At 40.7% G+C, this 16,979-nt stretch overlaps 1 protein-coding gene across 4 annotated transcripts in view; it reads right to left on the bottom strand.

Annotated features, from left to right (window-relative positions):
* LOC128692935 (uncharacterized) overlaps positions 1-16,979 on the bottom strand; it is a 57,176-nt gene that overhangs the window by 28,885 nt on the left and 11,312 nt on the right. For 3 of the 4 annotated variants that reach the window (XM_053782290.2, XM_053782291.2, XM_053782293.2), the window contains exon 2: positions 7,430-7,509. The exons of the other annotated variant lie outside the window; for it this stretch is intronic. In XM_053782290.2, the coding sequence (XP_053638265.1) occupies positions 7,430-7,444 (15 nt within the window). In that variant the 5' untranslated portion in view covers positions 7,445-7,509. The remainder of the gene's footprint in view (positions 1-7,429; positions 7,510-16,979) is intronic. 4 annotated transcript variants of the gene reach the window in all.

Genomic DNA, 16,979 nt, shown 5'->3' with positions numbered 1-16,979 from the left:
TCTGATATCTGTAGAAGCAAGGATATATTTACATCCTTAAATTAAGGTGGCCTGGTGGCTAAAGCTCCCGCTTCACACACGGAGGGCCCGGGTTCGATTCCCGGCGGGTGGAAACATTCGACACGTTTCCTTACACCTGTTGTCCTGTTCACCTAGCAGCAAATAGGTACCTGGGTGTTAGTCGACTGGTGTGGGTCGCATCCTGGGGGACAAGATTAAGGACCCCAATGGAAATAAGTTAGACAGTCCTCGATGACGCACTGACTTTCTTGGGTTATCCTGGGTGGCTAACCCTCCGGGGTTAAAGATCCGAACGAAATCTTATCTTATCTTATCTTCTATAAAGCATAGAAAAATTGCCCATAATCAGAGCAGTTTACACCTCAGCTCTCCACCACAAAATGGTGAATAAAATTATACTGTAAACTACATGAAGTACCATAAAATTACTTTATAGTACAGTACTATATAATAATTCTTTCTTTCTTTCAACACACCGGCTGTATCCCACCGAGGCGGGGTGGCCCAAAAGGAAAAACGAAAGTTTCTCCTTTTGCATTTAGTAATATATACAGGAGAAGAGGTTACTAGACCCTTGCTCCCGGCATTTTAGTCGCCTCTTACAACACGCATGGCTTACGGAGGAAGAATTCTGTTCCACTTCCCCATGGAGGTATATAATAATTATATATTATAATAATATATTACAGGTTAAAACTCCATATTCTTAGTGTTTCGTTGTCTTTTGCATCAGCGGATCAAGTCCACTACTACAAACGACATGAAATAAACTCATGATTTGGGAGCTGTGGACAATTGGCAACATCGCACACTCTCTTCCCTCCTATTAGTCCGATAATGAAAAGTAGTAACAACCTGCCTGATCAGGCCCTGATCCACCGTGAGGCCTGGTCACAGACCGGGCCGTGTTGGCCCCTGAAACCCCCTCCAGGTATATACTATCCGAAATGCTTTACATATCAAGGGCTTTCAAAAAAAGTAGCTTATTCATGTCACTTAACCCAATGTCAACTGTATATTGTATTTGACTTTATAGAAACAAAGTTCTTCATTTGTTTTTGTTTGTTTCTTTAAATTATAACAAGTACAGTAATACACAAATAACCCACACATAGGAGAGAGAAGCTTATGATGATGCTTATATTAATATCTTTGTGTTAATGTGACTTGTAAATGGTCCAAGTTGGACTGAAATGTCATCATAAGCTTCTCTCTCCTATGTGCAGGTTATCTGTGTAATGTTCCAGTCACGGTATTGTGCCTCTTTGTTCTTCGTGACATAAGTAAATTTGCCGATGACACTGAAATAAGCCATCAAATAATTTCTGATGAGGCCCGGTGGCCTGGTGGCTAAAGCTCCCGCTTCACACACGGAGGGCCCGGGTTCGATTCCCGGCGGGTGGAAACATTTCGACACGTTTCCTTACACCTGTTGTCCTGTTCACCTAGCAGCAAATAGGTACCTGGGTGTTAGTCGACTGGTGTGGGTCGCATCCTGGGGGACAAGATTAAGGACCCCAATGGAAATAAGTTAGACAGTCCTCGATGACGCACTGACTTTCTTGGGTTATCCTGGGTGGCTAACCCTCCGGGGTTAAAAATCCGAACGAAATCTTATCTTATCTTATCTCACTTTAGAAAGCTACAGAATGACCTGGGTAGGTTTATGTTGATGTGGTCAGAGGTATGCAAGCTGCAGTTCAATGCAGACATGGGTAAGTAAGTTTATTCAAGTATACATAGTTACACTGGTTATTATACATAGCAGCATATGTGTAGGAACCTAGGATAACTCCAAAAAAGTCACACAGAGTGACTTATTTCCATTGGGTTCCTTGTGATAATTATTATTTATACTATTTAAAAGTTATAAACAGGTAAGTCTTAATTTTGTAAAAGCAGTTACAATAAAAGATGTACTAGGGGAGAGATAAAATTAGTTATTTTCATACAAGAACTCACTCCTCCCTTTCTGTAGCCTTATTCATGAGGTACATTTTGGCTCTCTTCTTGAACTGGCTCATGCTATGACTGAATTTGACATGCGCAGACAGTCTATTCCACTCTTTTATTGCTGAATAGATTATTATTATTATTATAATCAAGGGGAAGCGCTAAACACGTAGGATTATACAGTACCTGAGGGGGGGATGTGGAAGGTATGCAGGTTTAATTCAGGGAACTGAAGAACAGATCCAATTCCCTAGATCAAGAGCCCCTCACCAGCATCAAGGAACCTTCCTTGAGGGGATTGCTGAATAGAAAAATGTTTTTGAAGCCTGACCACAGACTCCAGTTACTGCAAAGTTGTTCTCCCTTCCACTAGTTCTGTAATTACATTGGTTCCTGGCCATAACAAAATTGGCAGTAAGATACTGGGTACACTGGCTGTGAGCAATTTTATAAACGTAAACCCCTCAGGGAAGGTTCCTTGATGTTGGTGACGGGCTCTTGATTTAGGGAATTGGATCTGTGCTCCAGTTCCCAGAATTAAACCTGCATACCTTCCACATCCCCCCCCCAGGCGCTGTATAATCCTACAGGTTTAGCGCTTCCCCCTTGATTATAATAATAATAATATAAACGTAATTTAGCTTTAGTTGATTTACTCTGTCTTCAACATATCCAGTTGTAGTAATTCATCCTGGTCTACATGCTCTCTTGGACTCAGGTCCAGAATGAATCTCACCATTTTGTTGTGGTTGATTTGCAGCCCATCTCTTAGTTTTTTTGTTAAGGCAGAGTACCATGAAGAGCCAGAGTAGTCTATAATACATTGTATAAGAGCTAGACATAGGGTCCTGCGAGCCTCAGTTGGTAGACACTGTGCTTGTCTGTAGAGGAACTTTAGTCTGGCATTCACTTTCTTAACATTATTATAATCGAGGGGGGGCGCTAAACCCGTAGGATTATGTAGCGCCTTGGGGGGATATATGGAAGACATTCAGGCTTAATTCAGGGAACCTGAGCACAGATCCAATTCCCTAGATCAAGAGCCCTTCAGCAGCGTCAAGGAACCTTCCTTGAAGGCCACTTTCTTTACATTGTTCCCTATTAGTTCTGGCATGCTTGGGTCAAACGGAATTCCCACATATTTCACTAAATTTACTGTAATAATAGGTTCCCCATTACACCGTTTTCCCGAGGAGCAGTGATAGTTTGTTGTCTACCAACCATTTGTTACAGAACTATAGTTTAAATGACAGTACATTAGCAATGTCTTGTGGGTCTTTACCTGATGAGTGGAACAAACTCCCAAGTACAGTTATTGAGGCTAAAACGTTGTGCAGTTTTAAAAATAGGTTAGATAAATACATGAGTGGGTGTGGGTGGGTGTGAGTTGAACCTGATTAACTTATGCTACTAGGTCAGTTGTCGTGTTCCTTCCTTGCGTGAGTGTGACCTGCCCTGACTGGGTTGGGGCATTGGCTTGAGCCGGTGGCCTTGCTGCAGTGTTCCTTCTTTCTTGTGTACTATCATCTGTGTACAGTAAAAGCTTGACACTGATAGCCATATCATTCACATAGCACAGGAATAGCAAAGGGCCCAGGATACTACCTTGAGGAACCCCACATGTTATCAACGTGGGTTCTGATCTTAGGTTCTAATCCTAGGAAAAGAAAATAACTATGGCACTTATAAGCTACATAATATTACTTATAAAGAAAGCGTTAAACCACTACATAATATAATCTTAATAAAAGTGAATGTGGTAAACATTTAGTTTTGGCTTGCAGAAATTTAAAGCCAAGACATTAATGCATAAGTGTTCACAATAAAACTAATAGAATTCTTTCTTTCATATATTTTTTTTTGGCTTCATGTAAAGAAGAATAAATAACATTAATCTTAAGGATACATCTCAGTTTCATGTATTCTTGATAAGTATTTATTTAGATTATGCTGCTCAGTTCTGGTCTCCACATTACCTAATGGACATAATCCACTGGAAAATATACAGAGTTATGACTTATTTGAGTCCATATATCAGAATTCTTTTCTAGGATGAAGGTAGAATTAGGGGGAATGGAGCTGACTAAAGTGCACAAATGAAGAACAGAAATAGAGGATATAAATAGTGTTGAAAATATCTAACCAAGACAGAAGTCACAGCAATGGATTCAAGTTGGACAAATTTGGCTTTAGAAAGGATATAGCAAGTACCAGTTTGACACAAGTTGAAGAAGAGTTGAACAAACTCTCATGTAATGACAAGGCAAGGCCCTTGATCTAAAGCCATCAACTAATAAGAAAATACCTTTCATCAGTGGACTCCTCACAGAGTCAAATACAATGTTTGTGGCTTTCACAGAGACCCACACAAAGGATCACTTTGAGAATGAAATATGGATCCTAGAATATAACTTATTCAGATGTACACAATACAGTATGGAATACACTCTCAGTAAACTTATATCTTAGCACCACTAAAAACATGAGTTGAAATATCCTCTATAACAATTCATTAATTTAGTCGATGCAAAATGTGAAATAACTTTCCCACTCAAGGATCCCAATGGAAATAAGTCACTTTACCTTTTTTGAGTTATCCTAGGAAATCTACACACATGCTGCTATGTATGATAATTTATGTAAATGTAATTGAATTTATGTGTATCTTTATCTGAATAAACTTATATTTCCTAACCTCGGGAAAATGGGAAACCCGTACCCCTTAGTCAGTGACCGGCCTCATCCAATAACCGTAGATTGTTTCAGTGTTATGAGGAAGCATTAGAAAGTTGATTCCCGCCAGTAAATACAGCGTCAACAAACATTCCTGAAACAACACAATTACAAATCATTACTTGTGCAGTCATCTGGAGAAGGAGAAACCTCTAAGCAAACTACACCTATCCTGAAGAAGGAAATACTAAACCCGTTGGGGTCATACAGCCCCTGGGTAAAAGGTAGGCAGATTTTATTCAAATTCGAATTAACTCAAGGTAACCCCCATCAAGTTACCATATTTAGTTTATTTCCATTGGGTCCTTTGATCCTTTTTCCTAGGATACCACCCACAAAAATCGGCTAACACCCAGGTATCTACTAAGTCTGATACATCCATGGGGAACAGAGGCTAAGGGTGATAAATCCCCCTAGGGGAATATACTTTTATTTTTCCCATAGTGGCTAATTTTCACTAATGTATTAACCACTGACTACAAAAGTATGATAGCTTAAACTGATAATTATGTATTTTTAAAGGCTGTTTCTTTTACTTTTTTTAGCATCTCATGACCCCCCCCCCACTGATATCCTAGCTTAAGCCTCCCCCAAAATGAAATCCTGGCTGCGAAACTGAGGCAACAAGTGTAAAGAAAAATGCCGGGAACGAACCCAGATCCTCCAGATTAGCCGAAGGCGTTATCACTGGAGCCACGAGCTGCCTTAGGTTCGATTAAGGAAAGAGGAGGTATCAAGAGCCTTTCGCTGGTATTGAAGCACCTCTCCTGAGGGGCCAACTGCCGTAGAATATTAAGAGACAAAGGAGCTGATGCATAGTGACTCCCGACCACTGATATGCACAACGGACAAGTAGATAAGGACAAGCATTCAAGAATGAATGGGGGGAATGAGATTTGTCATCAAAGCAGTGCAAAACGTCCACACAAACGTCCAAGGCCACTGCAGAAATTTAGTGCCATGCAACAGGTGGTACAGTAGCATATGGTGGCGTTCATGAGGCGAGGATCCATTTACTGCTGGCCTGAGAATGCGTTTTTTACGAGCACCATGTCAGGCTATGTCAGAGCAGTCCTACCGCATATCAGTATATATCAAATAAGAATATAACGTGACCTCTAAATAGAGTACCCATAAATTCCATAAGCACTCACAACTAAAGCTGACACAAAAATGTGAGAAGTGGCAGAATATAGTCCTCTCATCTGCTGTAAATGCTAATTTAAACGACAATATCTAAATGGAATTACATACATTTTAAAACATAACAGAAGGCTGCACAACCTCAAAAAAAGAGTCCTACATCTTCGGCATAGTAAGTGCTTTCAATATAAAGAAAAAAATACCACCATTTATAAGTCCTAAATCCACTATATAACAACCCTCTCCAAAAACAATGTCAGAAGCTACGAAAACCCAACACAAATGAAGACTTTAATGAGACGATTAACCCTATGTAATGTATATCTGAATAAATATTCGATGAATGAAGAATCTCCATACTCTGTAACCCCTCAACAACCTGACAATTGAGAACAACGAATTAGGTCTCCATATGGCGACCAACATCTTCACTCAGGCTTGAACATCGACCAACTTAGATACAAACATCTGCCAGCTTTCTTGATAAAGGTTAATGTCATCGGTACATAAAAGGAAAATGTAGTTTGTTGTTGTTATATTTATATGAAGTTCAAAGCCCATGTGGGTTATTCCGTCCGCTAAGCATCACACATTACACAGTGGTAGTCTGTAGACTGAGCTGAAGAGGGTAAGAGGTCTAGGTAATGGAGTAGATACTGGTGGAACTGGCCGCTGACTTTGACAGAACATACTTGAAGTATTTACTTTTTGACAACAACAGCTCTGTTTTCTGTTATATTATAGATCATAGCTATAAACTGGTCCGCTGATAAAGGTAACCATCCCTCTTCCAGCATTCATAGATGCCATTGGCTCTTAATATTAAGGTAGCCTATATAAAATTCCTAACCTGAATCTTAGCTCCGGTTATGTTTCTGCTGATGCTTGCTTTTCTAAATATATTGTCAAATGTTTTATCTCTATAACACATTTGATTTACCCTGACCTTCACTTTCTCTTTACAGTTTTTTTTTAGTTGTGTTATCTGTGCGGTTAGTTTATTGTGCAGTCCATGTCCATCGTCTGAGTGGTAGCGCAAGGAAAACAATTACAGAAATCACAAGAGGTCTTTATCAGACCCCACTAGGCATAGTTACATCACAACAAATATTACAGTAATTTCATACATCGAAATTACTTCGCACAGCTCATGTGCACAATACAACATAGAGATATAGAATTTACAATTTTTGAGATTGTATCTTATTATCACAAAAATAAAACATTGGCCACTATTTCTTCACTTACTGTGTCTTCTCATTCTTTTCACGACCTATCTTTCGGTTTTCTTCTTCTGATATCTCTCAGTGACTTGATAATGGTCCAGGAGGAACCGAAGTGTAGTCCAACTTCCTATAAACTGTTTCTGCTTCCTTATTGTGGCTTACAGTCACTGAAGTGTTCACCACGCAAAACACTTCCGTTGCAACATTTCTACAACCGGAGCAATTCACAACTCCCCGACTAATTGCAGCTAAAAACAGACGAAGGACGTTTCGGTCAGTCTCGGACCATCTTCAGGTCACGAAGTTATAAAATGTTAATGTGGTGGACGGGTAGTTGTATATCATTAACTTACGGATAACGAGGCCATAGTGTTGAGTGTGTAGTGAGTAGGCAGGGTACAGCTTCTTCCCCAACCTCTCGCTACACCACCGTCTGTAACAATAAAAAATAATTGTACGATGATTCTACTAATGTAACTGCTATTATATTGATGGGGAAGAGTCAAACCACTAAAGATAATCCAGTACTTGTGGAATGGGAGGTAATTCGGTTTTATCCAAAAAAGGGAAGGTAGCTCCAAGCCCTAGAAATAGGAACCCTTCACGAGCATAAGATACTCACTTGAGATAAACATTTTGATTTACGGGGCTGTGTACTAAAAACTCCCATACAGTGGACTAGCACTAGCCCCATTAATTTATATGATTTCTGTTGCTGTATCACTGATTTTCCACTAAATACTCTTTTTAATTCTCAATAGATACACCACAGCATACCTGGATTTTTTAACACAATATATATTTTTGAGCAGGATACGACTCCCAGCTAAACGGGAGGTTATTACAATATCTTAACAAATTACCCAGAATACGACTCACAACAATTGGAAGAGTTCATACGACTTTTTTTTTTAATTACTTACCAAAAGTTTGAGGAAGCATGTATCTCCCCTGGCAGCCAGGTGAACGGGTCGCCTGGCTCACGATAAATGGACACATATTAAGCATAAAATTATATTCGCTTCAAAAATTGGATTTTCTTGTTACTCAGCTATCATCTAGTTCTCTTAAATGTCGAGTGACCCAAGATTCAAGATTGCAGACTAGCGATCAATAATAAACAATTTGCGTGTATGTATATATATATATATATATATATATATATATATATATATATATATATATATATATATATATATATATATATATATATATATGTGTATATATATATATATATATATATATATCTTCTTTCAACATACCAGCCGTATCCCACCGAGGTGGGGTGGCCCAAAAGAAAAAACTGAAGTTTCTTTTAAATTTAGTAATATATACAGGAGAAGGGGTGTCTAGCCCCTTGCTCCCGGCATTTTAGTCGCCTCTTACGACACGCATGGCTTATAGAGGAAGAATTCTGTTCCACTTCCCCATGGAGATAAGAGGAAATAAACAAGAACAAGAATTAGAAAGAAAATAGAAGAAAACTCAGAGGGGTGTGTATATATATGCTTGTACATGTATGTGTAGTGTGACCTAAGTGTAAGTAGAAGTAGCAAGACTTACCTGTAATCTTGCATATTTATGAGACAGACAAAAGACACCAGCAATCCTACCATCATGTAAAACAATTACAGGCTTTCGTTTTACACTCACTTGGCAGGACGGTAGTACCTCCCTGGACGGCTGCTGTCTACCAACCTACTACCTACATATATATATATATGTATATATATATACATATATATATATATATATATATATATATATATATATATATATATATATATATATATATATATATATATATGTAGGTAGTAGGTTGGTAGACAGCAGCCGTCCAGGATGCTTTTACTTTCATAGTTCCTTGATAATGTGAGTAGTCACGAAAGCGCTTGGAATTTCTCTATTTTTTCAGAGTGGTTGTTTTGCATATTTTGAAATCACCTGTTTACTGTGATCTTATTGCATATATATATATATATATATATATATATATATATATATATATATATATATATATATATATATATATATATATATATATATATATATATATATATATATATATATATATATATATATATATATGAGAGAGAGGGAACGGTTGGTTTGCAAATACTTGTATAAATATATTAATATACAACAAAGTAGAGCTAAAAGGCCTGAGCTTGCTACCATCCGCAGCTCATAAGACTGCCATCCCCACGAGCCCCTTTGGGGCGGGGCAGATGGCAGACCAGAGGCCTAGCTTCTCCCTACAAGCCCCGTGAGGGCGGGGAATGTGGCTAGGCCTAAGGACAGTTGGTCCCAAAGATGAGGGGGTACTTGTACCTCCTCCCATGGGAGACTTACGTCTCGAGACACTCCCCAGATAGGGAGCCAAGGCCGGGTCACCACTACTTGGAAAAGACCCGGGCCGGGAGAGTACCGGCGAATAAAAAAAAAAGTAGAGCTTAATGGGTAAAACTATTACAGTGTGTGCATATTTAAATTGCTGTAGTTGTGTTACTGCAGTAAATGAACGATGTGACCAAGTAATGTAGACTTGTATAGTCATGACTTTCAACCGTGCACACACACACACACACAGAAGGGAGGGGAGGGTATACAGAAACAAGAGGTCACAATTGGAAGTTGAAGACACAGATGAGTCAGAGAGATATTAGGAAGTATTTCTTCAGTCAAAGAGTTGTCAGGCAGTGGAATAGCCTAGAAAGTGATGTAGTGGAGGCAGGAACCATACATAGTTTTAAGACGAGGTTTGATAAAGCTCATGGAGCGGGGAGAGAGAGGACCCAGTAGCAACCGGTGAAGAGGCGGGGCCAGGAGCTAAGACTCGACCCCTGCAACCACAAATAGGTGAGCACACACACACGCACACACACACGCACACACACAGGAGACAGGAAGGGCTGTGGGAAGACAGCACAGAAGGGAACATCAAGAGGGAATATACCAACAAGTGTTGGATGACATACGAACAACTGAGGAGGAGGTGAAGAAGCTCTTAAGTGACCTTGACACCTCAAAGGCGATGGGACCGGACATCTCCCCATGGGTCCTTAGAAAAGGAGCAGAGATGCTGTGCGTGCCTCTAACCACAATCTTCAACACATCCCTTGAAACTGGGCAACTACCTGAGAAATGGAAGACAGCTAATGTAGTCCCCATATTTAAGAAAGGAAACAGAAACGAGGCACTAAACTACAGACCTGTGTCTCTGACATGTATTGTGTGCAAAATCATGGAGAAGATTATCAGGAGGAGAGTGGTCGAACACCTGGAAAGGAACAAGATTATAAATGAAAACCAGCATGGGTTCATGGAAGGCAAATCTTGTATCACAAACCTCCTGGAGTTTTATGACAAGGTAACAGAAGTAAGACACGAGAGAGAGGGGTGGGTAGATTGCGTTTTCCTAGACTGCAGGAAGGCCTTTGACACAGTTCCCCACAAGAGATTAGTGTAGAAGCTGGAGGATCAGGCGCACGTAAAAGGGAGGGCACTGCAATGGATAAGGGAATACCTGACAGGGAGGCAGCAACGAGTCATGGTACGTGAAGAGGTATCACAGTGGGCGCCTGTTACGAGCGGGGTCCCACAGGGGTCAGTTCTAGGACCAGTGCTATTTTTGATATATGTGAACGACATGATGGAAGGAATAGACTCTGAAGTGTCCCTGTTCGCAGATGACGTGAAGTTGATGAGAAGAATTAAATCGGACGAGGATGAGGCAGGACTGCAAAGAGACCTGGACAGGCTGGACATGTGGTCCAGCAACTGGCTTCTCGAATTCAATCCAGCCAAATGCAAAGTCATGAAGATTGGGGAGGGGCAAAGAAGACCGCAGACAGAGTATAGGCTAGGTGGACAAAGACTACAGACCTCACTCAGGGAGACAGACCTTGGGGTGACCATAACACCGAGCACATCACCGGAGGCACACATCAACCAAATAACCGCTGCAGCATACGGGCGCCTGGCAAACCTGAGAATAGCGTTCCGATACCTTAATAAGGAATCGTTCGAGACACTGTACACTGTGTATGTTAGGCCCATACTGGAGTATGCAGCACCAGTCTGGAACCCACACCTGGTCAAGCACGTCAAGAAGTTAGAGAAAGTACAAAGGTTTACAACAAGGCTAGTCCCAGAGCTCAAGGGAATGTCGTACGAGGAAAGGTTAAGGGAAATCGGACTGACGACACTGAGGGGAGACATGATAACGACATACAAGATACTGCGGGGAATAGACAAGGTGGACAGAGATAGGATGTTCCAGAGAGGGGACACAGGGACAAGGGGTCACAACTGGAAGCTGAAGACTCAGACGAGTCACAGGGACGTTAGGAAGTATTTCTTCAGTCACAGAGTTGTCAGCAAGTGGAATAGCCTAGCAAGTGAAGTAGTGGAGGCAGGAACCATACATAGTTTTAAGAAGAGGTATGACAAAGCTCAGGAAGCAGAGAGAGAGGATCCAGTAGCGATCAGTGAAGAGGCGGGGCCAGGAGCTGAGTCTCGACCCCTGCAACCACAATTAGGTGAGTACTATTAGGTGAGTACACACACACACACACACACACACACACACACACACACACACACACACACACACACACACACACACACACACACACACACACACACCTAGCAAACCTCAGAACAGCATTCCGACATCTTAATAAGGAATCATTCAGGACCCTGTACACCGTGTACGTTAGGCCCATATTGGAGTATGCGGCACCAGTTTGGAACCCACACCTAGCCAAGCACGTGAAGAAACTAGAGAAAGTGCAAAGGTTTGCAACAAGACTAGTCCCAGAGCTAAGAGGTATGTCCTACGAGGAGAGGTTAAGGGAAATCAACCTGACGACACTGGAGGACAGGAGAGATAGGGGGGACATGATAACGACATACAAAATACTGAGAGGAATTGACAAGGTGGACAAAGACAGGATGTTCCAGAGATTGGACACAGTAACAAGGGGACACAGTTGGAAGCTGAAGACACAGATGAATCACAGGGATGTTAGGAAGTATTTCTTCAGCCACAGAGTAGTCAGTAAGTGGAATAGTTTGGGAAGCGATGTAGTGGAGGCAGGATCCATACATAGCTTTAAGCAGAGGTATGATAAAGCTCACGGCTCAGGGAGAGTGACCTAGTAGCGATCAGTGAAGAGGCGGGGCCAGGAGCTCGGACTCGACCCCCGCAACCTCAACTAGGTGAGTACAACTAGGTAAGTACACACACGGAATAGGCAAGGTGGACAAAGACAGGATGTTCCAGAGAGGGGACACGGAAACGAGAGGTCACAATTGGAAGTTGAAGACTCAGATGAATCAAAGGGATGTTAGGAAGTATTTCTTCAGTCATAGAGTAGTCAGGCCGTGGAATAGTCTAGAAAGTGACGTAGTGGAGGCGGGAACCATACATAGTTTTAAGGCGAGGTTTGATAAAGCTCATGGAGCGGGGAGAGAGAGGGCCCAGCAGCAATCAGTGAAGAGGCGGGGCCAGGAGCTATGAATCGACCCCTGCAACCACAAATAGGTGAGTACACTTCGATAACCGGTAACTAACACACACCGGATGTGGGAAGCAAAATAGGTTATTCACGGTTCAAAGTAGAAAGTCAAGAGGTGTTGATCATTAGCAACATGTTTATTACGGCCATCATGGGAAAGATCGGCTCCGAGTAGGTTGCTGAGTTAGTGGCCACTAGTTTGTTAGTTGAATATATTTGTAGTGGTGGTAATTTATATAAAAAAAAAATGTCTTCCGACATCGATGGGTTCATTCACATGAGCCGCTCAGACACTAAGCAACCAATGCCATGCGCAGTGGTGCTAGGAATCCACCCCACTTAAAAAAAAAAAAATAGATCACCATATGTCTAACTATTACATACCTTTCGGATGTGTTGTACTACTGGGTCTTACTTGAGCACACCCGTATCGACATTTTCCTGTAAATGCAAGACTCCTGATGTAGCAATAGATTGCGCTGGACTGCATACCGTGAGCACGAACGGCTTGAATCCCTGGTCTGAGGGCCGCCGGGGAGATGATCTCCAGAACCATCAGAGGTAATCTTCCCAGTTTGCATAACGCTGGAGTCAACCCTTCCCCACAGCTCTACTTCCTTACGAACTTTTTTACGTGGCACTCCCACGAGGTGCCTCGCCATCTGTTACCGCTAATAAATGCAGTTTAATGCTATAGTGTGGCAGGCGGTGTACTGCTCATTAACATAAGTGCTACGAGTACCAATACACCATTGTCGTTACTCACCTGTATATACTAAAATGAATTGATAATTATATTTTAAATCATGGAATGGATGGGATTTGAACCCATGGACAGAGATTCCTAAAACGTGATCACAGGTCAATGTGTCAGCCACTCGGCGGCTTTGCCGAGACTTGCGCTCGAGTTCGGCTGTGGCGAACTCATGCATTTGTGGTGGATCATACTAACTTTTCTATGGTGTACAGAAACATACCTAACTGGATGATTTTTATTAGAGCCAGCTGGCCCAGTGGTTAACGCACTGGCCTGTGAGTTTTAGAATCATTTGCCATGGTTTCAAACCCTACCCGTTCCCTGATTCGTTTGCAATCGTGTAATTACGATTTCGTAAGTCGTAATTATGATCTATTCATATCCAATGCATGTGGTTTACACATATTTATACAGCTGCAAACAAACATACCGTTGTTATATGCATACACTAGTAATATATTATGCAGGATAATTCTAGGATAACCTAAAATATCACTGTAATATTTTTATTGCGGGTCTTCAGTGATATGAAACCTTGATGTTAAAATGTTAGAAAACAAAGTGGCGAAGTCAATAATATCTCATCTTCATCACAGAACACTGAGGTTATGACCGAATGGCAATAATTATCAGATACAATACAATGCAGTTCACTACACACCCCCCTCCTTGAACACATAGACAAGGGACGCACATAAACAATGGAGTCTGAGTGTATAACCACAGCCACGGTGGAACGGTCACGTTTACTCTGGGATTTGCAGGTGAACACGCTCACGAACTAGCACACCAGCAAACAATGTGAACAAACAAGACTTAGAAGTTCACCAGATTATTATTTTATTCGGAAATTCTCTAGTGTATATTAGTTACTTGCTGGCCTCTGGCAATCGATTCAGCGGCGCCTACTCTTACAACTGTTTCCAATTCGGTTATCAACGTTTTATCCTGCATTTTATTCCTGTATTTTTCATTATGAGATCGAGGAGTGATGAGTGGGAGCACAGGGTTTATTACCAGTTCGTGAACTTGACCGCAAAGCTCCGTTGTTAGCTTCCAGGCGTGTAAGAGGAACTGGTTCTTCCTTGCCCTCGTGACACACTGCGCTTACCAACAAGTATCTTCAAAGTTATTTATTATTATTATTAGCAGCAGCAGTAGTAATCGTAGTAGTAGTATAATATTCAGTGGGATACGTGAAACCCGTGTCATACGAGGCCCTCCTTGGCTTCTTTCCGATAATGCTTAATAGAGGAAGCTAATATTTTCGTTAGGATTATTCATTACAGAAAATAAGTAAAAAATATCATAAAAAATTACTAGAAGTTGCGAAAAATAACTGAAAAATTATCCAAAATTACGAGAAATAACTAAAAATTAGGAAAAATAAACAAATTACGAAAAATAACTAAACATCACCCAAAAATATCACTCAATTTCAACTATTTTTGATGCTACCTAAAAATGTGCACTTAGAAATATAAAAAAGGGAGCGTTTTAGCATTATACAAGGCTGTTTTCTCTCGTCTGATTCTTTCCTGCCTGAGGCGCCTGTTATTGCACATTTATCTTACAAAAACTCTCATACCCTTCAATGAAAGGTATATATACAAGATTTTTTTCATGTTTGTTGGGAGCAACTGATCCAACAAACACGGTCATCATGACCATTTCCCATTTTGAGAGAAAAAGTTTTTTCGCCCATTTTTTCCGGCCATTTTCAGCTGGATTTTCAAAATTACTTAAAGTTTATATTGATTCAGGATATGCACTTCATTACGGGAAATAAATAACTCATAAAAATAACTAAAAAATAACTAAAAGTTATCAAAAATAACGAGAAAGCTAAAAATAAGGAAAAATAATCGTAAGTTACGAAAAATAACTAAACATTACCAATATGGGATGGGATAACAGCTCTTAACCTGTAAATTCAACTGTGCGAAAATAAAGTGGAGACCATTACTTCAAAAGCTGCAGCTTTTGGCATATAACCAGTCCAGAATTAGTTTCCTAAGCAATTCGTGAGGTAAGCAATTCGTCAGCCCCATAGCCTGCTGGTGCCCCTCGTCACCTAGCAATAAATGTGTACCTGGGCGTTGGTTGACTATTGTGGGTAGTAAAGCATAGCTAGGACCAGGCTCTGAAATGAGTTTTTAACTCTGTAAGTTCAACCATGCACAAAACTAAAGTAAATAGAGGGCATGTAGTGATGATGTGATGAGAGGTTGTTTGATGCTGATCACCTCAATGCACGGCTGGTAACATCTGGTACAATTAAAAACAAGGCTGCTCCGTTAAGCGAACCAGTTACTTAAGTCCGTGGGAGGGAAGGGGGGGGGTCAGTTAAAACACTCCACATTGAAAAGTTAATTGATTTTTTAATAACGTGTTCTGAACAAGATATTCGAGCCTTCACAACTATGCTGAAGGAGGATGGGGAGTGTGTCCGTCACGAAACTGGAACGTCATAAGATTTCGTTCGGATTTTTAACCCCGGAGGGTTAGCCACCCAGGATAACCCAAGAAAGTCAGTGCGTCATCGAGGACTGTCTAACTTATTTCCATTGGGGTCCTTAATCTTGTCCCCCAGGATGCGACCCACACCAGTCGACTAACACCCAGGTACCTATTTGATGCTAGGTGAACAGGACAATAGTGTAAGGAAACGTGTCGAAATGTTTCCACCCGCCGGGAATCGAACCCGGGCCCTCTGTGTGTGTAGCGGGAGCTTTAGCCACCAGGCCACCAGACTCCTACCCATTTATATTTCTATTAAATTTCAGTTTTACAAATCCTGTTAGCTAATGCAACCATCTCTCAAGGCATTATACAGTCTTGTGTGAATAAGCGGGTTCGAGCCAAGGTCCGCAAGATTGCAACCCACACCTCAGCATCTATACCATACTTAACCAAGGTCCTCCAGGCGGTAACCCCATCCACATTTACACCTGCACCACGATGGCACTAAAATATGGAAACAACGATTCTCGAGCAAACATGACGCCTTGTTTGCACATTTTATGTTCTAGACAGTGAAGCTTCAGCTTGCGGTATATGTATGTATGTATGTATAAATAATTCATGTTATTGAACATATGTAATACCCTAAAATAATCAAAGCTTCCTGCATTACAAATCCAAAGACGTGCATTTTTGGCTAACATTGTTTCTCAGTGAATTAGAAACTATGTTAACCTAATATAAGTTTCAAGGTCACTGTCTGAAATGTGACTTTTTGCTTTCTACTTTGTATATGCTTGTTGAAGATAGTCCTCCTTTATTCATTTGTTTAATTCTCAGCCAAACAGGTGAATTTCTTCACAGAGAAAAACCAAGATGTAGACTACCCTTGTTTCAGGCGTTCACAATAGGACAAAAATTGTCAAAAAATATATATATATAAATAATAAGAATATGTTTCTGAAGACCCTAACACTAACCATTTTAGCATCAAATTTACTAAGGATAATATAATATCTTATTTTAAATGTCGGTTACTTTGTGAAGTTATTTTAAATTCATAACAATGACAACTGCGGTAGTAAAATATGTTTGAAGCAAAGAATCGCACATATGGATAATTCGAGCAATTGTTGGTTAAGTTCAATTAAAGTGGATGGT

The sequence above is a fragment of the Cherax quadricarinatus genome, chromosome 38, assembly GCF_038502225.1.
Source record: "Cherax quadricarinatus isolate ZL_2023a chromosome 38, ASM3850222v1, whole genome shotgun sequence".
NCBI lineage: Eukaryota > Metazoa > Arthropoda > Malacostraca > Decapoda > Parastacidae > Cherax > Cherax quadricarinatus.
This window is presented reverse-complemented; position numbering and strand designations above follow the sequence as displayed.